The sequence below is a fragment of the Cyrtonyx montezumae genome, unplaced genomic scaffold (assembly GCF_038088225.1).
Source record: "Cyrtonyx montezumae isolate F1298 unplaced genomic scaffold, pur_monq_1.0 scaffold_45, whole genome shotgun sequence".
NCBI classification, from domain to species: domain Eukaryota; kingdom Metazoa; phylum Chordata; class Aves; order Galliformes; family Odontophoridae; genus Cyrtonyx; species Cyrtonyx montezumae.
The window spans coordinates 737811-762983 of record NW_027072051.1 but is presented as its reverse complement, the minus strand read 5'-3'; the positions used below and the strand labels follow the sequence as shown (position 1 = coordinate 762983).

General features: G+C 49.7%; 2 protein-coding genes across 2 annotated transcripts in view; one reads left to right on the top strand and one right to left on the bottom strand.

The window, feature by feature from the left end:
- PHLDA3 (pleckstrin homology like domain family A member 3) overlaps positions 1 to 25173 on the bottom strand; it is a 135137-nt gene that overhangs the window by 63306 nt on the left and 46658 nt on the right. The gene's annotated exons all lie outside the window — the stretch shown is intronic.
- The window catches only part of PKP1 (plakophilin 1), a 32391-nt gene that overhangs the window by 1764 nt on the left and 5454 nt on the right, over positions 1 to 25173 (top strand). The window contains exons 2-10 of the mRNA XM_065747441.1: positions 3271 to 3368; positions 11098 to 11522; positions 17377 to 17521; positions 18976 to 19183; positions 19748 to 19925; positions 21883 to 21997; positions 22114 to 22269; positions 22373 to 22549; positions 24838 to 24991. Of these exons, the coding sequence (XP_065603513.1) occupies positions 3271 to 3368; positions 11098 to 11522; positions 17377 to 17521; positions 18976 to 19183; positions 19748 to 19925; positions 21883 to 21997; positions 22114 to 22269; positions 22373 to 22549; positions 24838 to 24991 (1656 nt within the window). The remainder of the gene's footprint in view (positions 1 to 3270; positions 3369 to 11097; positions 11523 to 17376; positions 17522 to 18975; positions 19184 to 19747; positions 19926 to 21882; positions 21998 to 22113; positions 22270 to 22372; positions 22550 to 24837; positions 24992 to 25173) is intronic.

The window sequence follows — 25173 nt, the reverse complement described above, 5'->3', positions numbered from 1 at the left end:
TCTTACTACTTTTTTCCTATGTTTAATCATCCTCATTGTGTTAAAGCTGTGCATGGTTTATTATTGAACCTGTCTAGCCTGCACTACCAGTGCCGGGTTCTCGTCTTGCCTTTCCCTGCCACTGATTAATGTTTATTAATCTGCCTCCCATTGCCACAGAGCTCCCTGTGAGCTTCGTGTGTCCGGCTGAAGTCTTCTGCTGCTGTGTTCAACACAACTTCCGACACAGCTCTCCTCCTTGCTGTCAGTCTGTAAGCTTCAGAAGGGTTTAAAGTTGCCTTTGAAGAGTGCAGATAACTCATCGAGAGGGTCCTAAGGCTCAGGCACAGTGCGTTACAGCAAGGTCCTACTTTGCTCTGCAATGATCACTAATAGATGACTGACGACATAGGGGAGGGCTCGCTGGCCCTCACAGCATTTAAGTGAAAGCTCTTCAAGGCACAGAACCATGGAATGGTTGGGTTGGGAGGGTCCTCACAGCCCCCCCATCCCCACCCCTGCCGTGCACTGGTTGCCCCACCAGCTCAGGCTGCCCCAGGCCCCATCCACGGCCTTGGGTACCTCCAGGGTTGGGGCACCCACAGCTCTCTGGGCAACCTCTTGCATTCCCTAGCTACTGCGGTTAGTTTTATGCCCCGATTTAATGGAGGTTTTAGATTGGCCATTTTTCTCTGGATACTGTTTTTATCCCAGAGTCTCAGGACTGGTGACCATCTCGTATAGTCTTTATTCTCGAGGTGGTTGAGCTGAGGAATATCCCTTCTCTCCCCTCGGGCTGCTTGCACGCATCCGAGCTGCCTCTCAGGAAGAATTGGGCAGAGAGCTGTGTAAACTTGCAGGACAAAACAAAGCCACCTCCACCATAAAATCATTGGGTTTTGCCTGGCCTTCAGACCAAGCTCTCAGAGCAACAAATCACAGTGCTGTGGTGGCAAGGGAAGCGCCTTCTCCAACCAGCAAGGCAGCTTTGAATGTTTGAGGTTTTTATAATGATATATTTACAAGCTCTTGTATATAAGTTCTTGGAGGTGAAGGCGACTCTTCAGCAGCTCTGGGCTCCTCACTGCCAGGGGGACATTCAGGCCCTGGAAAGTGTCACAGTGGGGCTGTGAAGGGTCTTACGGGGAGTGGCTGAGGGAACTGGGATGGATCAGTCTGGAGCAGAGCGGGATCAGGGGAGACCCCATCTCTCCCTGCAGCTCCTGGAAGGAGGTTGGGATGGGGGGAGTTGGCCTCTGCTCCAGGTAACAGCGATGGGATGAGGTGATGGCCTCATGCTGCACAGGGCAGGGTTAGGGTGGGGTATGGGAGACATTTCTTCTCTGAAAGAGTGGTAACTCGCTGACATAGGATGCCCAGGGTGGTGGTGGGGTCACCATCTTTGGAGGGGTTCAGGAATGTGGATGTAGATGTACATTGCCACGTAGATGTGGCAGTGAGGGACTTGATTTAGTGGGCATGGTTGTGATGGGTTGACGGTTGGGCTTGCTGATCTTAGACCTCCACTCCAACCTTCACGATTCTACAGTTCCCTATCAATGTGTTAAATCTACAAGTGCCCAAACTGGCTTACTTGTGGGGTCTCCTTGCTCATCCCCCAAGTCTACAGTGCTGTGCATGGTGGGAATGGATGCCAGGAAGAACAGTGCCATCCTGGGGAGGACCAGTCAGATTAACCCACGAGTCACACCCAGAAACACTTTCTTCCATTTAAGGAAGCTGTTGACTCACAAACAGTGTCCGGAAATTCCAGCCTGCAGATACATTATGTTTGCAGAGACTGGGAGAATGACTGTAAGAAGTAATTCCCAGGAAACTGTTATGGGACGGCACTCAGAGCTCCCTCTGTCAGCTCTGTCCCTCTCTGAGTCACCTGGCCCAGATTTCCCATTCCAAGACCTCATCTCCTTCTGCCAAAGCCCAGCCCTGCACTTCTCCAGCGTTTGGTGGGAAGTTGTGGGGTGGTATCCAGTTGGTGCACTTACCTCCCTTCACATTTTGGTGGCCATCACCCTTACTAGTGAGTCCTGTGCAGCTTAATATATAGGAAGCAATCGGGGCTGGGGAGATGGTAATAGGCGTCCTGGAGCAATGCTCTATGAATGCTCTCAAGTCTATAAATGTGGTTAAAAAATGAGATCCTGTCGTTTTTGGCACAAATATATCTTTGTGCAACTGCTCTGCTGTTGCTTGTTCTGCATTCCTTGAGGTGCTGCCATCCATGTGGTGCTGCTCCTGTCGTGTTGACAGCAGAAAGAAATTCCCATTACTTATACTGCATCTATGGGGACAATCTTCCTGAGAAAATGCAAGAATTTTCAGCCACGTACCAAATCAACATAACAGGTTCTGGGAGCCTCAGGCATGGCAATAAACGAGATATGCTCCACGGGTCGGTGGCTGTAGGAGACCTGAGTGGCTTCAGGGCCCTTGTGGTAGAGCTTATCCAGTTTATCTAAGAGATGAGTCTTATCAAACCATCACAGAGATTAGGATATTTCTGACATTACCCACCAGTTTAGGTGTGTAACTTGAGACAGGTAAGTCCTGATTTTGTAGCTTGTTAGATATTCAGAGCTTTCCCTGGAAGTTAATTGGAGTGTAGGGTTTGTACTTCCTCGTAACGGGACTTGGGATGCCACAATTATTGAGCGCTTCTGAAAATGAAATTTAAATGACCTTGAACTCTTTTGGACCATCTGAAGGGTGTTGAGGTGTAGTGGAGATGCTAAGTCACGGCTTGAAGCAGTGATGGAGCACCTGGTGGGAAGGCAGGGCCAGCCCAGGGCAGCTCAGCTGCATGCGATGTACCTGAGTGACCAGAAGGGATGGAGCCAGGATCCGCCCCTTCCCAGACCTCATTTAAAGGTCGGCAGGGGGTGGCGAGAGTGTTTTGCTGTTGATTCCTGCGTGTCTGGGGCCCTCTGAAGCTAAGCAGCTTCTTTCCTTTATTTCTGTGCCTGTGGCTGTTGTGTTTGAGTAAGTCCTTGCTTGGGACCTCACTGCTCTGCTGTCGTTGCTGCATTTTCCCTCTTTGGTACAGAGGGGAATTGCAGTTTAGATGTGGTTTTGGAGTAAACCTCTTCTTTGGGCTGCCTGCAATGACAAAGGCTTGGTTTGCTGACTTTCTGTCTTGTGTTCCTTACAGGTTTTCTAACTCTGTTATTCTTTGCTGATAAGTTGGGAGGTTATAAATTCACTGGGGAAAAAAAAAGGCCGGGATGGTCTGCTGCTTCCTACTCCTACTGACAGTGCTTTTTCCATTTGCAGGTTCCATGTACGACTGCGTAGCTGATGGTTATGGCTACGGGACGTCCCGGGGCAGTTATTACACCAAAACCCAAATGGGAAACAGCTGGGGATATCCGGTAAGATGCTTTTATCTGGGAGCTGTGGCATAACCTGTACAGAAAGCATCCTCCAGCAGGAGCTGGGGGCAAGGCCACAGTGCTTCAGAGATTTACCTGGGAGAGGTCGTGCGTGGTTATGGCTGTTCCAGCAAGCATTTCAGTGCAGAGGGAGAGGATGAGTAGATTGCAACAAGGTCCTGATATCAGTGTTAAATGTGGCTGGGGACACTGTGTGTGAGTTCTAGTTTGGTCTCAGGGATTAATATCCCAACAACACACGTTGTCTAGCTGTCTGAAGGCTGTAGGTTCAGACTCCCATCTCTGTTAAATCTTAAAGCATATCCGTGGTGCAATTCTTATTTCTGTGCACAGGAACTTAATAGAACAAAATCAGTGCAGTTTTGGGGGTATATCAGGGAGTTTGCATCAGAAACAGTGCTGCTGTTCCTACCCTAAATCATAAAATCCTTAGGGTTGGAGAAGACCTCAGAAATCCCCAGGTCCTACCCCACTGTGCCCACTGACACATCCCTCAGTGCCACATCTCCAGGGATGGTGACTCCACCACCTCCCTGGGCAGCCAGTGCCAAGGCTCACGTGGACTTTTAAAAAGGTATTCTTTGAAACTGGAGAAGAGATGCACTGAGAAGCTCTCTGAGACTCTCCCATCTTCTGGTACTGTGTGTGCTCATGTTGCCCCCCCGCCTGGGCTCTGCATTCTGCTCATCCTTGGTTCTCATCAGCTGTAAAGCGCAATTCACAGATCTGGCATTTGAATACAGGAAAAATAAAGGGCTCCTTTCAGCAACTGTGGGGCTGCAAAGCAGCTCCCTGCCAACCATCAAAGGTTTGAACCAGGAAAGGTGCTTATGTTGGCTTCCAGCACAGAGACAGAGGGCTGCAGTGTTTCCTGCTTGCTGCCAGATCCTCTGCCTGTTCACAGCATCAGCATTCCTCAGCTTCACAAAGATTTGTCTGTCATCCGTTTTAATGGCCGTGGTGCACTTGTTTGCTTCAAGGCAGTGATAATGTCACTCACTGGGTCTGGTGCCAGTGCGTGCTCCGTGGGGAGGACTGGGAGCACTGGCATGCCTTTGAAATTTTTATTTACACTGTCTGTCAACCTCAACGTCAGCTGTTTCAGAGTCCTTTGCTGAGCTGTTTAAATCCCAGACAGTGATCTTTCAGCCTGGTGTGAGGCCAAGAGTGTCCAGGATGGGTCAGAGCAGCGTGTCCCTCGGGCAGGCGCAGCCCCTGTGGTCAATATCCCTTCCCAGGGACTCCTCAGAACCCCCAGCAATCTGCAGCTGAGGGGGTCCCAAGCCAGAGGTGGAATCTCAGAGCTTCATGAGTCAATTAATTGTAGTGTTTAAATGGTTTATTGCTGTTTTTCTGTTCTGGCTCCTGCAAGAAGTGGGCTGGGGGGGCTTTGGGTCTGGCCCTGGTGCTGCTGTGCTGGTGGATGGTTTGCGTGGTTGTTATGTGGATCAGAGCCTCCAATAGACACCACAGAGGACACTGCACAGAGCAGTTCAGTCACTTCTGGTTTGATGCAGGCTGATGTAGCTCATGGCCTTTCTCTGAAGGGGCACTGGTGGTCTGGGAAGATCTTTCTCCAGAAACAAGGGTCTTAGCAGCGCTGCGTTCTTGAAGCTTTTGGTAATGGTCTTCAGGATATGATATGGGCCCTTTGGGAAAAAGGGACTGGGACTCATGAAGGATTCACAGTAAAATTAGTCTTACAAAACTTGGTCTATCTGAAAATCAGCCATTTTGTCTTAACAAGTCATCTAGACTCCTCCCAGAGCCAACAGAGAGAGGTACGGCAGTGATTCATCTGCTCTATCTTGGAGATCTGTCAGGTCAGGATGAGTCAGCCCTCTGGATGCTATCTATCTCGACCATGGTCGGAGCAGCCACCTAACAGGACTGCAGTTAGGGGCCATGAATCCCGAGTGCCATTGGCACATGGGGCCACATCACCTCCAGCCTAAATCTGCTTAACGTGTTTAACACACCACGCTCCCCAGTTGCGCTCAGGATCCTCTGTTTTGCTTCTTCCAGAGGTGTATTAACAGGTCACACATCCACTCCCAACCTCCAGCTTAGGCTGACACTGAATGAGCCTAAGAGCTATTTGAAATGAGGCAGGTTCTCAGCATTTTTAAAGGCATTTAAAGGCATCTGTAATTCCTGGCTTGCTGAGGTAGAGATAAAGCAAATCTCTTTTTGAAGACCAAGTTGCTGTTCTTTCCTAGTGCTGGGATTGCTTCTGAGAAACCCTAAAGGCCTTTGAGATGCACGGGCAAATTCAGGCATTTCAGGGAGGTGAGCCAGTACAGCAGTCAGGGAAATGGCTTGCTCTTAATACTTCTGGAATTTAAGAGGAGTAACAGGCAATCCATGTCCGTGTCCCTGCTTCAAAGAGCTGCAACTTAGACACCACTTTTATCAGTGCATTGCCTCAGATGGTGACTGTAAATGACAGCTTCATAGCAAGGAGATACGTCATCTGCCCTGTCTCACCCACAGCTCTTAAACACTATTATTCCCGACTTAATGCTTTTGTCTGGTTTTCTATCTTGCTGGAAATCTCAAGCTTTTGCTTCCCTTGAGTTTTCTTCCCTTATGAGCTTCTGGTGTTCCAGTTTTAGAGCAAAAGGAAATGATAGACCTGGAGGGGAAGAGCTTCCTAGAATGGATGATAGCTCTCTCTGGATTAGTCAACAGCTCTGGGTAAAACCTGTGATTTGCCCACAGTTAGAGGTCATTTTCTGATGATTTTTATGGTGGAGGGCTTTGTTTGTAGCATCACTGGAGCTCAGCATTGCAGTGTAACAGCCTGGATAACAGAGCTGGACCCGGCACCTGGCTGCACTGTTTCCCTGTCTCACACGTCAAGGACTGGCTCAGCCTTTAGGGATGAACTCCTCAGTCTCATTTCACAGAATCATAGGGTCATGAAGATCAGGAAAGACCTCTGAGATCCCCAAGTCCACCCCCACCCCACCATGCCCACGGACCGTGTCCCTCAGGGCCACATCTCCATGTTCCTTGAGCACTTCTGGCCTCGTTATGCCCAGTGGCTGTGGTGGGCTGTGGCTGCAGACCAAAGTGTTGGGAGATCTGCATTGGGTCCAGGTGCTGTTGAGCTCACCAGACCCTTGGAGGCTTTCACCACCGTGCTGATAATGCAAGCTGTGAGTGGCCACCTGCTCCCCAAAGCCATCAGGGCACGGTGGTGTAAGGCCAGAGCACTGCCTGGGGACCCCATAAATGAGATCCGTTCAGCACTGGGATCAAAGCTGCTGTCACAGTCCAGTGGCCTAGGGGTTGCAGCATGTGTGCTGCCCACCCAAATGCAGGTGCATAGCCAGAGCCTGAGGAAGAGAACTCCATGGAGAAGCAGAAAGTGGAGCCAGGATCGTGCAATCGTGCTACACATCATCGCTTGGGCAGACCCTGCTTTCCCTGTGAGGTTTTGCAAGAGGCTTTGTGCTTTGGAGGAGCTATCTGAACCATCAGGAGCAGAAGCTGAGCTGTGTAAAGCATCAGATGAAAAGGCAGCATTCAGGAGAGGTGGGGAAGAGCGTTTCAGAAATGGATTAACAATATATTTGCTGGTTTTGCAATTTTTCTCCCTGCAGTGGAGTGCGTAGCAGGCAGCAGTGAAAGCATTTCGCAAGGAGCATCAGGAGCTTTCCCCACCCATCATTCAGGGTGGGACGTGGTCATGTTGCATTGCCTGTGCTTTGCCCTCCAGCCTGGGAGAAACCTGCTCCTGACGTGTTTATTCGGAGTCCTTTACTTCTCTCTGTCTGCAGCTCTAGAAACAAACAAATTGCAAGGGAAAGAATTAGAGCTGGGTAATGAACTGATCGCGTCCTCAGATGCAGGAGTCAGAAACACCCAGTTATCTGGGAGGGCAGGGATCTGAGCACAGTGCTGTGCTGCACAGCCTTCCTCTGTGCTCCTGAAACAGAGTTTTGGAGGAGAAAGGCAGAGAAGAGTCCGTTAAAGCCTGTTTGATTTTCTCTCCAGCACTATGTGGCTTTTTTTTTTTTCTGGTTGGAATAAGAGGTAAAAGATACCTCTTTTCCTGTATGATATGAGTGCTGGATGTTGCAGTTACTGTTCCTTATGAGGTCAGATGGTTCAGACTCAATGTGACACGAATGCTTGCAGATTTCTTTGCTGCTGGTAGCGAGGGAATTCACTCAGGCTCTGTGAAGCCTGATAAGAGTACCTGGGTGCTATCAGTGTTCATCTTCACTCCCTTTCCTCCCCGTGCTCCCCCCTCGTTTTAATATGAATGAACAGCTCCCAAGGCTTGGCCTCAAACACATGGGCTCCTTTAGAAAAAGGGAGGAGAGCAGATTCACATTTGGGACACTGCACGTGAGCATCCTGTGTTCTCAGAGAGACCTGGGGACAAGATGTGGTGACAGCCCCTGCTCTTCTGAGCTGGTTTCCAGCTCCTGCAGGGTGGATGGGGTCACGTTGTGCCACCTCCTGCCCTTCTGCAGTGTTTTTTCTCCCCACTGCTGATGGTGTGAGGCGTGGAGCTGGCCCACCCCTGGGCATACACCAGTGGGACGTGGGCTGTCATGAAATCCAGGTGGCTGATGGGGTCTGAGGGTGAGAGTGACAATCTCCTTTCACTAATGCCATTCTGCACAGGGAGAGCTCTCTCTGAGCACATAGCAGAAGAGAGGAGGTGGCTGCCAAGCAGCTCTTCCAACCACATCTGCGTGGTGGCATCACCTTCACCTTTGGGGTGACATCTCTCCAGGCAGCAGTGCCTCACTCCTGCTTCTCTCTGCTCCCTATCTCCCTGATTGCTGCATCCAACAAAGAGATAACGTGGGGAGCACTGTTCCTTTGCTCTGGGGTGAAGGTCTCTGGCTCTTCTTGGGGAGCATCTTCCATGGGGACGTGATTCTGCTCTTAAGGCACAGATGTGGTGTTCGGCTGAGATCAAGAAGCAGTGGGGTCAGCTGTGGCTGTGTGAGGATTTGTAGGGGCTGTTTGGCGAGCAGCTCTGGAATCCACTGGAGCTGGCAGGAGGTTCCCCATTGATTTGGAGGCTTTGGATCAGGCTCCTGCTGCAAAGAGGAATTCTAAGACACCAATTAGGTCCGTGCCACTTGAAAGAGATTAAAATGGTCTCAGCCAAGCATCTGGTAGCATCAGCAATAAAAGTCATGCACTGACTTTGGTAATGAGCTTCACATCACACGGGAACTATTTTCCCATGAGTTTGCAAAAGGCCTCCCCGCCCTGCCGGGACCTGCACTGACTTGCTGCTCAGGGCTCCCTGTGTTGCAGAAAGAAGACTTTCCAAACAGGCTGCTGCTTTGCTTCGCCCTTCCCAGGGCTGCCAGGAAGGAGAACAATGTTCTGCGTCTCTCTGAAACGCAGCAGGAAATACAGAAAGGATGATTCCCACCTCTAAACACGGACACGCTCACCCCGCTCTGCTGGCAGGGATCCCATCCGAGCACTCTGGGAAGCAAACAATGGCTTGAGATAAATGACAAGCTGGCACTTCCATGGTTAGCTGAATTGGCTTCGGCAAACACCCAGGGGCTCCGTGGCTGTGCCAAGCTTCTGGCAGCCCTACAAAATAATCCTGGCTTACAGTGACTCATAAAGCAATGCGACAGGGCTCGTGTCCAAAGGCTGCTGCTCCAGCCTGCCGGGGGCAAGCCCTGCCAGTGGGTTCCCCAAGGGCTGCCCCACACCATCCTGTGCTGGCCATGTCCTGCCCATCGTTGTCCTTAGGGTTTCGCAGGATATCCCAGGTTGGATGGGGCCCGTGAGGATCTTTGAGTGTGACTCCTGAGTTCCATCAGAGAGCAGTGGGGATAAAGGAACAGAACGAGAATGGTGTCACCCTTAGAAAGATGTGCTCATCTGTTGTGGGTTAAATCCTTCCTGAAAGGTCACTTACCCAAAAAGTGAACCAGGGGGATGAGCACCTCTGCATTATAGCCACCCTGATCATTTCCATGGGGCTGCCCCCTGCCAGGGGAGCCCCCAAGACTCATTGTACTCACCCAGGTGTGTCATCCTTGCTCTTATTGCGTGCAAATTCTTCCTCCAGCCCTTTGCGAGCTCTGTAGGGTTCACCCAACTTGCTATCTGCTGGGCTGCAGCACCAACGGGTTTTTTCTGTGTCCTCTGGAGTAAAGGCAAAGAGAATTTTCTCCACTTCCAGCAATTCACCTGTTTAGAAGTAAACCTGCAGAGTGAAAATAGCAGAGTCCTTCTGCTGTGTGCTCAAGTGGCAGAACAATCTGGGTTCAGCATAACTGGACAAAAGGGTTTCTTCTCCTGCTACCTAACCTGTTCTGAATGCTTCCAGCCATTACCTGTGCAGCTCTCTGGGATGCAGCAGAGAGGATTCACTGCATTCCTGAAGATCAGTTTCTTAATGGAATTATTTGCCTTAATTAATCAGCATAATGACAATTTTGTTGAGTGGTGGGGAGAGAAATGATGCTGAGCGTGCTCAGGTCCGGGATGAAGTGGGGCAGAGCAGTGGGATTCGGGGTGATGCTGTGCAGGGCACAGAGTTCTTGTTTGCATGGTGTCTCTAGATTAGAAAATATTGGTTTGGTTTGGTTTTTTTCAGATAGGCACAGGCACACCATGTGCCATCAGCTTCCTTGAGCGAACCCAAGGAGCATGGGGCAGGCCTTTGGGACGAGAAGGTCTCTGGCACCAAATCCATCAGTTCCTTTTATTCCTGTTTATTTTTTGGAGAGTTGGTCATCAGAGTGCTGACGGGAAAACAATGGAAAAACTTAACTTTCTTACTTTTTCCTGGCTTTGTCTCATGATGTCTTGCATCACATCCCCCGTTGTTCTTGAAGCATCCCACTGTAGGTGTTTCCACTTTACACTTGTCACGAAGTTCCTTGAGACTCGTGAATTTCATTTTACCATCTTCTCATTCCCTTTACTCCCCTCCTAGGGGGCTTGCAGGTGGAAGGGGAACAAAGTGAAAATAAATATGGGCAGTGATGGAAGGTCAGAATGGTTCAACGTTCTCAGTGATAGAAAGAGATGTGATCTCTCACAAGGAGGAAGGTCTTTGCCTCCAGTACTTCCAAGCTGACTGGTTTCCACGTGCTGGGAACAAGGCGCTTGCTGTATGGCAGCGTTGTGCTGCAGCTTTAGCTTCTGACTCCAAGCTCTTGGATAACCAATCCAGATCACTGCATCCCCAGATTTCAAGGGAGGGTTTGGCACCTTTGTAAGGGCTGCAGGTAGGCTGTGCTTCTGAGTATTTTGATGCTTGTGCCCATAAATACCTGGTGATCTGAGATGAGTGAGGTATGCAGGATGCAGACCCCTCATGGGGTCTGTGCTTAAACTGTTTGGCTCAGGTGCTGCGTAGGTTTGCTTTGGGTTAAGTGGTTCTTTGCAAGGAGGATGGCTCTGGCCTTCCTTCTTCATGCAGCAAAGACTTTAGGGTCCCTTTCAGTCCAAACCATTCCATAACTTTATGGTTTGATGATTCTATTATAGGAGTTGGATTTGATGATCCTTATGGATCCCTTTCTAACTTGGGATATTCAGTGACTCTATGAGTCTACAACCAGGAGATCAGGTCATAAAAATACCTAAGAGATATAGGAATGTGGCAGCTGTAACGTCCATGCATGAGTGGGCTTCGCAGCATCGACTTCCAGCTCAGCCTTTCCTAATCTGTGCTGCCTCCCATTTTCTCGTTGCCCAGATGTACAACGGGACCCTGAAGCGGGACGCGGAGAACCGGCGCTACAGCTCCTACAGCCAGATGGAGGGCTGGGGCAGCAAGCACTACAGCAAGGCAGTCTGCAGCCCCAACAGGGCTGGCAGTGACTACTGCTTTGTGCAGAACATCAAGAGCAGCCGGAGCGAGCCCGACCTCTACTGTGAACCACCACGGGGCACCCTGAGGAAGAGTCAGGTCGGGGGCAGGGCAGAGCACAAGGCAACCTTGAACCGCCAGAGCATCTACAGCAGCTGTAGCACCCAGCAAGGAACTACCAGGACAAGTAAAAAAGTGCCAGCACGGGCCCTCTCCTGCCCCTCCAGCAACAAGCCCGATGTGGTCTATGCCCAGCCCATGATGAGCTGCAAGCAGGACGTGGTTTATGGACAGGCTCAGTCTGGCTCCAAGTAAGTCTGCCGCAGTGGGATGGATCTGGGTAAATGCTGATGTTGCTTTGGAGGTTTGTCCGTCTGAGCTTGTCACCTGAGCTGCTTTACAGCCACTGGAGATCTGTTGACAAGTGCTTAATCGCATCCTGCAGTGGCATCTAAAGTGGGTCAGATGAGTCATGCTCAAAGGGCTTATTTCTCTTTATGGACTGTGGAGAGAGACCGATGCGGCGGGCTCCGTGCAAAGATCTGCTGCAGCTGTGTGATGTTGGGCAAGATGCTGCCTGGTGCCTCTGCGGTGGTTTTAGCTGTCAGCTCCTTTGCAAGATGAGGGTGGGGACACAAAGAGCAACAAGGGCTGGTGTGCAGTCTGGGTGTCTCTCCTGGCTGTCAACCTGAAAAAACAGCTGAAGCTGAAGGAGTTGGTTCCTGAGGGTCTGACTCAGGGCTGAGCTGAGATCCTGGGAGCTGTCGTGTTTCCCTTCTCCCTTTCCACCCATTGCTTCCTTCCCCCAGTTCAGGTCTCAGAAAATAAAAAAACAAAAACACCACACGTTTCAGCCAGAAGTTAGAAGGAAAAATAAAATAAAATAAAATAAAATAAAAACCAACAAATAACCTAATTGAAATAATTAATTTAGCCAGGACAGATTGAAAGCTATTCTTTTCCTGTATGTCTAGAGCCATCTAGTCCCATTGAACTAGGAGAACACGCAGGAGTGAGGATTGTCCTCTATGTCCCACGTAGCACCAGGTCCCTTGTAAATGTTGCCTGCAACAAGAGGATGTGTAGGACACAGCTCAGACAGCCCCGAGCTGATGTATCACAGAACAAAAACTTCGGGGGCCTTGATGGCATTGAAGTGATGCATATTTAAAAGCTGCCCTGATGCTAATGGCTGCAGTGGCTGAGACTTCTGAGCACAAACCGTATTCTGCTGCTCACAGAATAAGATGATATCTTATGATGTTTTATCAGGCTAGAGGAGGAGGTCTGCATCTTCCAGGCACTGCTGCATCACTGTCCAGTAGTGCCTGCTCTACCCAGGACTTATCCCAGCTCTCATGCATGAACTGGAACCTCCTGAGCTCATTTCTTGTGCTCCCTGCTGCCTCGGGACACGATGTGAGGCTGTTTAAAGGGGACTGTAGCCTTTGGTGTATCTCACACCACAGAGGGATATCTGTTGAGCTTCTGACCCAAGCGTGCTGTAGTTATGGAGAAAATCCCCTCCTGCAGTTGGCAATGTGAGCAAGATCGTGCCCTCATTCGCATTGGAATGCTGGGCTAATTGTCTTCATTTTGCATTGAGTAGGGAGATAAGTGCCAGAGTGTGCATGCCAAGAAGTGTCACTTGCCCATTAACATGTGGTCCGGAAACCTTGTCTTCCTGTGTGCCCAGTTCCCTTCAATCCAACACATGCAAAACCAGCCCTGGCCAACCCAGAGCACCAGTGGCATTGTCTTGCTCTTTCCAGAAGCTTTGTAATTCCTCTGGAATGGGAAACAGAGATATTCCACGCACTGCCAGTAATTTGTTCCAGGGAATTTCTGTCTAAAGAGCATGAAAGTGTCGTGGGAGGGACAACAGGAAGATGAAATGTGGCAGCAGCTGGCTCCTGTGCTGGGAAGGGGCTGCAGGGTGCTCAGCTGGGCTTCTCTGGGGCATCCCTGCATCACTCTGCACTGCCCTCGGGTTGTGGCCTCGGTCGTCGCTTTGCAAAGGTCACTTGCAGAATAATGCCGCTTATGGAAGAGAGGGAGAGCTGCTGGAGCAGGAGGAATGCTCTGCAGCACTGGATGCCCTCTGGCTGGGGAGTGGCTCCGTTTAGACAGTTCTCCTGGCTTGGGGCATCGCTCATCTGGCAGAACTGGTTCTGGTGTGGAAATGAAGGCTTCAGTCCCTGGCTCAGCGAGGGCTGTGCCCCCTGAGTAAATGTGATTGGGCCGGGGCACACCCCCTGCTTGCATGAGACTGCACTGCTGGGCTCGACAATGAGAGGCTGTCAGCTGTCACCCTTGGAATTTTGGAAGCAGACTCAGGAGTTGTCCTCACTGAACAAATGATCTACCCAGAAAGCCATTTCTCTGTGTAGAGCATCCTGAAGGTTGCACTTAGCTGTGGTCTGGAGTTTGCTCTCTCTGGAGGTGGGTTAGGACCGTATCTGGGCTCCCTCTGCTGTGCAGGACCTCTCTGGCTGCAGCAGTCTGTGTTTGGAGAGCTCAGTCTGTATTTGGGTAGCCTGGTCTTTGGGTAGGGAGAAATTTGCTTGTAGATGCCTCGCTGTTAACCTCTGCACGAAAGAGGAAGTCTTAGTTGGGCAACAGATGCCAGTAGGTCCCTATTTGAGGCTCTGGTCTTCCTATTCTAGTAGATCTCCAGGAAGAGGTTTCACCTTTATAGCAAGGATGGTTTTGTGTTCAGCTTTCACAACAGAAAGTTTCCACGCCTGCCTGGCTCACCACATAGCAATAACAAGAAGTAGTAATGAAAGATGTGATGTTCCATGTGTCCTTGAAAACTCTGAGTCTTCTTCCTTCTCCAGCTGGACCTGGAAGCACAGGAAAGCTCTTCTGTTGCTGTAGCTGGTTGCAGGCATGTTGATCTTAGTGCTTTGGAGGTTGCATTCAGATGGAGCCAGGCTCAGTTGGTGTGGCTGTGGCTCTGCAGTAATCCATCGTGTATAGCTTCAACAGGAGATGTCTGCGTTGGAACAAGGTGCCCCTGTTGTCCCTGCAGAGATCTGTGTGGTAATCTCAGCTGGAGATGCTGCTGGGAAGCTAGATCAAATGCATCTACTGCCTCATTTTTAAGATGTCGATGTATTTCTCTTTGGTGTTCTCTATACATGGGACAACAGTCTAAAATATGTCACTAGAGCTCAACTGACAGCAAGAGTCTTTCAAGAGACCTGGAAATATGTCATATTTTTGTGCTACGCTGATCAGGGTGTTGGATGCCTGCTGGTGCAGGGGCAGTTGCTGTGTGTCCTGGAACCATGGATTCCAAGGCAGAAGTTCAGTCCCTTTGGAAATACTCTAAACAGGAAAAAAAAAAAAACCCACACAAAGGTTATTGAGAGTCAGAGGAGGTAGTCGAGGTGTTTTCTGATAGGTCTCCTCTCTTTTGGGATAAGCCAAAGAAGATCAGTATCAAAACATAAACTCCTCAGGGCTACACCACACAGTGAAAGCAGATCCACGTACAAAGATGTGTGTCTTGGTTTGGTTTGGTTCTTCTATAGGCAAGCTGCCTCTAAAAACGACCATTTCACAGCGTTGGCTCTGTGTGATGTGAACCTGTCTGCACGGTGCATTTGCATCCAAAGCAAACTGGGGTTGCTGCAGTGCTGCCTGGCTCTGTAGGGCTGGGATGTGCTGGGGTCACTCGAGGTTTTGAGCGGCTTCACTCTCATTTGGTTAATTAACAGTGGCATTTGTTAGGCTTTTCTAGCTTCATCCTCTCCTGGGACTTGTGGCTTTAACAGCCAGGTTGGAGGTTTGGATCCAATTAGCACAAACTAATCTGCTAATACATAGTGACCCAAAGGCATCCGTATCAAACTAGAGAATTTGCCTTTCCATGATAGTGAACCTCTGAAGTGTTTGTTTCTCTTCCTCACCTGAATCTGATCATCTAATTTGACTCTTGTTGAATCACTGCTAATTGAGGTCTCCCTGTTCTGATTGCTTCTTTCTTGTGGAGGAACAGCCTTCAGAGCTCTTCCTGCCAGGAGCATTGGCCCAGGCTGGAGATGGCCTTACTCCAAAAATTCATCTTGGAACAGACCGTAGTTCTGATAGTGTTGATCTGGTTAGGAGTGTCCTTGACTGATGAACAATCTCCTGCAGTATGGGCCTTGTCAGGATGGTTATATTCTCAGCTAGGAGAAATGGCGGCTTCTTCTCAAGGCACATGGGAGAGCCGAGCTGCTCACGCTCCGTGAACTCCTCTTGTGTCAGTGAGACAGAGGAGGAAATGGAGCTTTTCCCATGCAGAACTGGATCTGGTTGCCCAGTTTTCACCACCACTACTGTGGTTACATACACTGCATGCTGACTGAGCTGGTATGTCTGTTCATGTGCTCCCTCCCTGTCCTATGGCCCAGGTCAGATGCTCAGAGAAGTTCCTCTGGTGCCACTGGTGCTGGACCTGACGTTGTCCCAGCTCTGCTGTGTCTCACAGAACGAAAGACAGAGCTTCTAGTTATAAGAGCATCTTTCAGATTCTGCATTTCCTTGTCTCAAATGAAATGGAAGTCTCTTGGAGCCAAGTTCTGGTAGAGGTTCGAATGAAAAGAAGCATACGACAAAGTGGTGTTTTACACTTAGTGCAGAGCTAGAATGACATTCATCTGACCTCAGATATCGTACTCTTAATGCCCAATACACGATTGCCATCTGTTATTCTTCTACACCAGCAAAGATACCTCTGGGGTCAGGTCCTTGTGTCTTAGGGTAAATGACAAGAATGCAGAAGCAGGCTCTTCTTTGGGTGCACCTATTTTTCTCCATTGACCACACAGGGGCTTAAATGAGGGGTTAACAGTCGTTGGCTTTTGATATTTCATGTGAAATTTGCTATGGAATTGTAGAGATTGTTAGCTGGTGCTGTGGGGAGGTGAGAGTCCTTTTATATCCAAGGACAGATTATTTGATCTAATTGTAAGCTTCTGGAGGTGGTGAACTGCTCTGGGTGTCCTTTATAGAGCTTTATTCTGACATTTCTTTGGAACAATCAAAACTACTCTACACATCCTGTGCCTTGAAAAGGTCACATTGCTCTCTCACAGTAATATTTAATATCTTAAATATAAGGTTTGTTTAAAGATCTTATTAACGATCCTCTTTTATTAGAGGCTGTGGGATTGTCTGGTGTTGACAACCCATCCCAGCCGAGTTCCCACACTCTTTGGCTTTGTTCACTGCTAACAAAATGCTTCCCCTTTGTTTCCTGACACAAGCAGTAATAACCAACTGGGAGCTCTGGGTTCGACTCCCATCCTCCTGAACGTTGTGTGGCCATTCCATAGCCAGAAACACTGCGCTCCAGAGCTCTTCGTCAGCATGGATGTTTGCATGTGTTTCTGACTGCAGAGTTCAAACATCAGTGCTGCTAAATAAATACAAGCCAAAGAGAGCAAGACTTTGATATTTCTTAACAAGGGGACAAATCTTCAGGGGTTTATACCCAAGGATTCACTCCTGCTCCAATCCGCAGTTGTGCACAGCCGTGCTGTGTGGATTCTTGGTTTCTAACAGGGGATGATGACCAGCTTACCAGCGACCAACGTGAGCATGCCTGGGAGCAGGGTGTCTCAGTGCTGTTAGCCACGTTTCATAAACTCAATGGTTGTCCATCTCATCGCTCCAGACAAGCCTGTCTCCTTTACCTAAGGGATACGCTCTCACCTTCTGAGACCATCAGCTGCTCTCATATTTTGGCTTCCACCACATCTCACATCAAAGGATTAAATGCTGTGGGAAAAGCCTCTGCCTCCTTTAGATTGTCCTAATAACCCAATGGATGGTTTCATTCTTGTCCACTAATTCTTCTATGTGAACAACAGTGAGCAATGGTTCTCTCTTCCCTAATCCTTCCACCTTAGGCATAATTACACATCAACCAAGATTTTATTTTGTCTCTTCTTCTTTGCTGATGGAGTAGATCCCTAGTCCATTATCCCTAGTGTCCACTGCTGTGTCTCTTCCACTTTTATCATCTCTTCTCTGAGACTGAGCAATGCACTAGGGGTGCACAGTATTTACATATGGGGTGACTGGTATTTCTTTCCTTCCTAATAACTCCTGGTACTAAAGTAGCCTGTTTGGCTGAGAACTCAATCAGTGCTGCTTTTCTCTTTAACACAGAATATGTGGTGATGAGATAGATGGCGGCACAATGACCATCCAGAAAGCCATACAGCTCCTGTGCTCCTCTGATGACAAATACCAGGCCATGGGGGCTTATTACCTCCAGCACACCTGCTTCCAGGATGAGTCTGCCAAGCAAGAGGTGAGCAAACTCCTTCAGAGCTTACTGGGTGCAAAGGCACGTGGGATGGGCGAAATTGGTTTATCTCAGTAGCAAGAATCTATAGGCCCACTTGATGGAGCCCACACAGGAATTAATTTAGTGGGTTCTTCCACTCTTAGAGGCCATTTTCTCTTATTAGAGTGCACGTCAGTGTTTTAGCACAGGGGAATAGTTACCAAGCAGCAGACACTGTGACCACGTTATCACTCTGATCCGTTGTGATGCAGATTGAAGGGATATACATGGGAGCAGCCACCCAAACACAATGTCCTTACATCTGGTTCCACATGAATTTTCTGCTATTTCAGAGCTGCAGTGTCAGAACCACATAAAATTGCCCCAGATCCCACTGTGTTGTTCCCTGTGCGTTGCTCAGTGCCGTTTCAGCCATTCCTCTAAGCCAATGGGTTCGTATGTGGTATGTGCAAAGACAGTTTATCCCCATCCTGACACGTCTGCAGCCACGTCCGTGTGGTTTTCTCTACGCAGCACCCATGTGCAGGCACATCTCAGTGTTCTGGAGCAGTAGTGGAGCTGTTGGTGTGCAGATGTGCCCCTGTGCCCTCAGTGCAGCTGAGCTGAGCATGGGGACCCCGTTCCACGGTGCAGTCACTAATCATAGGGTGACCACACCCTTTGTTACCGTTGAAAACACACTGAGCCTGTCCCATCACTTCCCAGAAAGATGTGTTGGAGCAGGTATATGAGTCATCCCAGAGCACGCTTGGGTTTTTTTGGTTGGTTTGGTTGGGTTTTTTTTTTTTTTCCTTTTTAAAATGCACACATTCATTTTCTACTGTCAGCAGATCTTCAGCCAATGGGTTTGTTTGTGCAAGGAGGCTTCATGTGGTCTTATGTTCCCAGCAGACCTGGCACGGGGGAAATCCTTCAGCTGGAGCTCCATTTGCTTTGGAGAGCTCAGCTGAAAGGATGTGCTCTGACTTCAGAGCCCCCAGCACGTGCCTGGTGTCCTGGAGGTCGGGGTTCCCAGGGTTCCCCTTCATGCCTGTCCCTCTTCATACTGCACGTGGCCCATCTCCAGGGCGTTCACCTTCTACCCTGACCATCTCAGACCAACCTGTGATTTCAGGATGCAGATAAGTCACTGTGTCTTGTCATTACACCACTATGGCTGGCCTCAGCGTATAGGCAGGGCAGCCTGACGTAAACTTATGGAGATAGATTCTATGGTAGGTGAAAGTTTATATTAACACCAACCAAAGATGCCTCCCATGGCTATTACCCATAGGCATCCAGCTCTGGAGTCTGAGCTGAAACCTGGTGCCACCTGTGGGCTTTGGCCAGCTCTCACTGCCTGGTCTCCTTGCCAGCCCCATGAGCCACCCTAAATCCTTGCATGGCACTGACAGCTGTAGTTCTGCTGGTGATGCTCTGTGCACCACCCCGTTGTCAGCATGTTTTTCCCTGTCCAGGTCTATCGGCTCGGGGGAATCGCCAAGCTCGTGGAGCTGCTCCGCAGCACGAACCAAAATGTGCAGAGGGCAGCAGCTGGAGCCCTCCGGAATTTGGTCTTCAGGAATCCAACCAACAAGATAGAAACCCGGAGGCAGAACGGGATCAGGGAGTGCGTGAGCCTCCTGCGGAGGACAGGGAACACCGAAATTCAGAAGCAACTGACAGGTATACAGAACCCTGTAGGTGATGTCAGCCCCAGCACTGACAACAACCTCGTGCCCCCACGGAGCCCACCCCCCAGCAAGGACAGAGCTCCTCTCTACATCTCACACAAAAGGCTGTGCCAGAAAGGGGATGTTTTATGCTTTCACTGCATGAAATGGTGACCTAAGACACAAGGCAGAGAAAGTCCTGGCTGTTCAGTGTCCTCTTGGGGTTCCCCAGACCACAGTTTCTCACTGGGGCTGTGTCTGTCTCAGGTTTCCCTGTAGTTCCCAGGACACTCCCTTGCCTCTCTGTTGGGTCTCTGGTTGGTGTCTCATCTTTTCTTGAAGGATTGAACTGAGTTTGTTGGTGCAGCTCACCTTCAGCTCTGCCTGAGGTCCCGTGTGCAAACCTTCACAAGATTCCTGGAGAAATGCTTTCCTCCTGCAACCTAATAACAGGAAACACCAATTCTGGGAGGAGGGACAATGCTTAGGTGCACATCTCCACATCGTACTGTGTTCCCATTGCCCATCTCCTATAGGGGTGGGCAGAGACTTGAGCTTATCTCCATCTCCTTCCTAGGACTTCTCTGGAACCTCTCCTCCACCGATGAATTAAAAGAGGAGTTGATACAGGAGGCCCTCCCCGTCTTGACAGACTGTGTGATCATCCCTTTCTCTGGTTGGTCTGATGGTGGCTGCAACAGGACAAGGGAAATCATCGACCCCGAAGTATTCTTCAATGCTACAGGGTGCTTGAGGTGAGTTGGCACACAGGGATGTACTATGTGTTGACAAACAGCAAACCTAAAAACACACTGCAGATTAATTAATATAAAAATAAAAAAAAAATAGCTTGGAGAAAGTTCCCCTGGCTAACAGAAAAAGAATTATATGAAGTATTCTCACAGTTTTGTGGTCATACATTTGCAAAGTGGCTCCACGAAGCATCTAAGTTGCTTTGCCATTGGAGAGTGGCAGTGAAACCTGGCAGCGTTCAGCTCAGATGAGGAAACCTGGCTCTTCTCTGCTCTTACAATTTGAGGTTTCCAGAGGAAATTTTAATGGCTAGAAAACAAACCACTTTTGAGTTTTAGTTGCTAAAAAGACAGTGTTCTCTACATGGGGAAAGCAAACGTTTCTCCACTCATTTTAATAACTGTTTTAGTACGGCACAGTGCCACTGTGCTGGGCTGTACTGGGCAGCCCTGGCCCAGCATCTTGCTGCGTATTGACCTGCTTGTCAGATGGGTCACCCACAGAAGAGGAGGAGCGGGCTGAGCCCAGCCTAGCTCGCTTTTCCACGCAAAAAACCAGAGCCCTTTTGCAGAGGATCTCCGTCCTGACTTGCTGTTTCTCCTACCACCCTCCTCCACTTGGATGCGAGCTCCTTGTCTCACTGGGAACAAGAGGAAAAAAAAAATACCCTGTATAATTAGGTACTTTCATCAACTGAAGCTCTCCCTGAGGGAGCTTAGTGCCGACCGCACCCTTAGCAGACATGCAGCCAGCAGGAGCTGTATCTGCCTGCGAAACAAAATGGATGAATGCAGCAGGGACCTTTGGGGATGCGATGCTATCGTCCTCTGTGGCTGGGAACCAGGTCTGAGAGGCAGCGAGCACTGCTCCTTCCTGCCTCCATCAGACAGCCTTCCCCTGCAACTGCACGTCATGATGTGTATGCAAAGTGCTCCTCTTTTCAGACAATCCCAACCCAACGCCACAAAATAAGTCATTAAAATAAGGGAGGAAGAGTATGGTGGTAGTCTAAAAGGAGCTTTCCAAGGCAGGCTGTTGCAGTTGGAGGCAGGGCTGTGGGCTGCAGGGCAGTGAGGAGCTCCGCGGGGCCATGGGAGGAGAGCAGGACGGTCGGGCCAGGAGCCCCCGCTCTCTCTGACTCACGGTGCTGCCACATCATAGCACGGGGATGAGAGGAGCCTTGGGTTTGCCCTGGGCTCAAGCCATTGCTGCTCAAGAATTTCTGGATTGCAGATGAATTCATGTTAATGAAGAGGCTGCAAATCACAGCAAACATTAAAATCCAGTTCTGGAATGCCTGGAGTGAATATCTCACAATGACTGCCAACCTCTCTTTGTTTTTTGTTTGCAAGCTACAAGCCAATAAAACAGGAAAGGAAAAAAAAATAGTGAAGAAAATATCAAAAAGTCACCTCCTGCTAGTGGAAAAACACCCCTGTCCTGGCAGCAACCTGGCACTGTGCTCGGGGCCGGTCCCACTGGTCAATGCTATTGCTGCTCTTCAGCATGTCTGCCCCCATTTCTCATATAAATATTGACAGTGACCCCTTGCAGATCCACTCTTACAACCTGGTGCATCTTTCTGGATGTCTACAAGACATCTGCTCCAACTTTTTGTTTTATCAGACGCACCTCCAAGGAGGTGATCAGCCTGCAGAGCATCACTGCGTGGTCTCTTATGCCAATTGCTGCTGATCATTATTCTCCCCAGGAGTACATCTTCTATACAAAGTTCCTTAAGAAGAATTTTCTCAGATGAAGTGAATCCAGATGAGCAACATGAGAGCTCAGCACCAGGGTGATCCTACAGGAGGCCTCCAAAGTGATCTCCAAAAAAACCCAACAAGTTAATTCAGACCAGGCCATGGCCAGGGTCTCTTGCTGACTGAGACTAGAGCAAATCCAATTAATCCTCTCCCCTCCTTCTCTCCTGGCTCGCTCTGCAATGTCTGTCCTCAGAAACCTGAGTTCTGCAGACATGGGACGCCAGACCATGCGAAATTACCCTGGCTTGATCGATTCTGTCATGACCTACGCCCAGAACTGCGTGGCTTCGAACCGACCCGATGACAAGGTACCAGCTGCTGCTCCCATGCTCTTTACTATGGTGTGTGGTGTAGCTATATACAGTGCTGCTCTGTGTTTCTGCCAAATGTGACGCTTGCATTTTTGTTCTGGGGATGATTTCAGTCTGTGGAGAACTGCATCTGCATCCTGCACAACCTCTCCTACCGCCTGGATGCCGAAGTTCCCAACAAATACACCCAGCTCAACCACATGGCCCGGAGTGTTTACATGGACAAAACTCTCACAGGCTGCTTCAACAGCAGGAGTGGCAAAATGGAGGTAAGACATGCCACAGAGGGCTTGGAAATGTGCCCCTCAGCCCCCAGCAGGGACTGTGTGATAGGAGCTGGAGCTGAGCTTCCAATTTCTCATCTCTCTGTAGAATGATGAGTATGGCGTCCCGCTCCCTGAGGAGGATTTTAAACCCAAGGGTCCCAGCTGGCTGTACCACTCCGATGCCATCCGCACCTACCTGTCCCTGATGGATCACAGCAAGAAGGATGCCACCCTGGAGGCTTGTGCTGGGGCCCTGCAGAACCTCACAGCGAGCCGAGGGCTGGTAAGCACTCCTCTGCACATGCGTGGCCAAACGTGCCAGCACCTGACTGTGGTCAGGGGGAGAAATGTCCTCCTTCATCCTCAGGACACTATTGCAGGGCTTTCCACGGTTGATGACGCAGCTCAGGTACTTCTAAATGCCAAAGATGAGTCCTTGCAGGGGCTGCAGTCAGCACCCAAGGATCTATCCCAGGTCTGTGCACCTTTCCAGGAGCTCCTCCAGGTTTCAGTGTCTGAAGGGGCTGTAAGAAGAAAGGAGACAGACCTCCGTAGCAGGATCTGTGTGATGGGACCCAGGGGAGATGGTTTCAAACTAAAAGTGAGATTTAGATCAGATATAAAGGAAAAGCTCTTTAAGTAAGAGTGGTGAGGCACTGCACAGGCTGCCCAGAGAGGCAGTGCTGCCCCATCCCTGCAGACCCCCACGGGCAGGGCAGGGGCTGAGAGCACTGCTGGAGCTGTGGGTGTCCCCATGCACGGCAGGAGTGGGACTGCACGGCCTTGGAGAGCCTCTTCCAACTCAAACCATTCTGTGATTCTACAGCTGTTACAGTTTCCACTGTTGGTGGTAACACCAACATCTGTTGGTGGTGGCACCGGCCCTGCAAGACACCGGTGACACCAGATGTGCACATGTGGCCAGACGTCACTTACAGGACAGAGAAAGGATGTGCATGCGCTGCCCGCGTGTGTGTTTTAAGTGGGAGGTGGCTCTAATCACAGGGTGGGTTGTGCTGTGGATTACAGAACTGCTCGTGAAATTACCCTATCCTATAGACACCTCTGTACAGCAGCGTGGAGGTGACCCGGGCTGTGATGCCGTGGGTGCTGCAGGGGCTGGGGCACAGCGGGGCTGTGTCACTTGGCCTCGCAGTTGCGGTGCCCAACGTCGCCGCCGTGGGCATGTCCCCACAGGCTGTGCTCACGTGGGCCAACCCCGACTTGTCTGTTTGTGTCAAACTTCATCAATTCTAATTTAAATAAGATGTCGAGGCAGATAAAGGGGTAATTATTTCGTATGTAGGAGAGGTGCATCACGTGTGCGGGGTGTTCCACCCAGCAACGCGGCGTGACTCACTGCAGGAGCCTGCACTACGGGACAGCGTTCACAGCTCTGACCTGCCGGAGCTTTGGCTCCAAGGCTTTCTTTTTGGTTATGAGTCTTTCGATGGAAAATACTTTGGGATTTTTTCTTCCAATTTAGCTAAGCTGCCCCCCTAATAACGAGAATGGAGGTGGTGCCGATGTGGGTAGAGCTCACCAGGAGCCACGGAGCCACTTGCTCTGTGGAAATGAAAAGGGTTTCAGCAATCAAGAATGGCTTCTTGGGGGGTGGGAAAGAAAACAAAAAATTGCTCCAACAGTGGTGGGATAACATTTCCGCCTTTTGGATCAGAACTGGATGTACTTTAGGGTCTTCTTTCACAGTTCTTAGTCCGCCTTAAAACTGGAGTTGAGGTGGATTGTGCATTTGTTGCCTCTTAAAAGAGAGAGAAACAGAGGAGAAGCTTACAAAGCTTCTTAAAGTCCTTTGGCTGTTATAGAGTGACTGTGAATCTCTTCTCAGCTTCAGCTTTTGCGTGTCAATTGTGCTGGCATGGATCTGTAACGCAGTGTGTGTGTCTACCAGAGCCCAGGAGGGGCATGGGGTCTCAGCCCATGGGGGGGGGCTGCCTTCCAGCCCGTTCCCTCCATCTCCACGTCACTGTTGATGGACGTGTGTCACTCTAGTAGCGTAATATCTAGCGGTGTGGTAGCTGACAAGTTCAGATTAAACTCTATTAATAAGTGGGCAGTTTATTAATGGTATGTGCTTCAAAGTCCAGGAGCACTCAGCTATGTTGGCTACGCCCTAAGATCTTCTAGATTTACGTAAGCAAACATGAAATCAGGTTCCAAGATGTGTATTTTGGGCCTTCAGCTCGTTATTTAAAGGTATCATTAGCTGTTTCTATTCCGAAGCAGCCTATTGTGCACGGTGTGGCAGGGAGCTGAGCAAGGGCAGTGTGGACTTGAAAGGTAAAATCTCTCCATCAGTTGGGAATATCAGTTGGGAGATCTGCTTGTCCCCGTTGGGCTTTCAGAAAGAGGATTGAAGTCCCTGACATATGACAGAGGATGAGAGGCTGACTCAAGGAGAAGAGGGGTAAATGGCAAAGTAAGTGGAATTACGTCAGGAGAAGGTGTGCTTATTTTGTAGGATGGTCATATGTGTCTGGACCTGCACACTGTTGCAGCTGCATTCTTCCAGCACTGGAAGTCATGAGACATTGCTGATCTGTCTCTTAGATGTCCAATGCCATGAGCCAGTTGATCGGGGTGAAGGAGAAAGGTCTGCCTCGCATAGCACGGCTCCTGCAGTCCAACAGCTCCGAGGTGGTCCGGTCTGGTGCTTCTCTGCTGAGCAACATGTCCCGACATCCTATCCTGCACAAAACCATGGGTAAGTAATTTTTAGCACAGTAGATTCTAGCACAGTGTCTGGTTTCTACCTCTCTAACATCTGTCCACCTCGCTTTGTAAACCCCAGAACAAGATTCATCCAAGTTCCCATACTGTGCAAATGGTGTCGTTTGTTCAGGTGCTGTTCTCATCCAGCATTATTAGTCCCTTCTTTGGGGAATA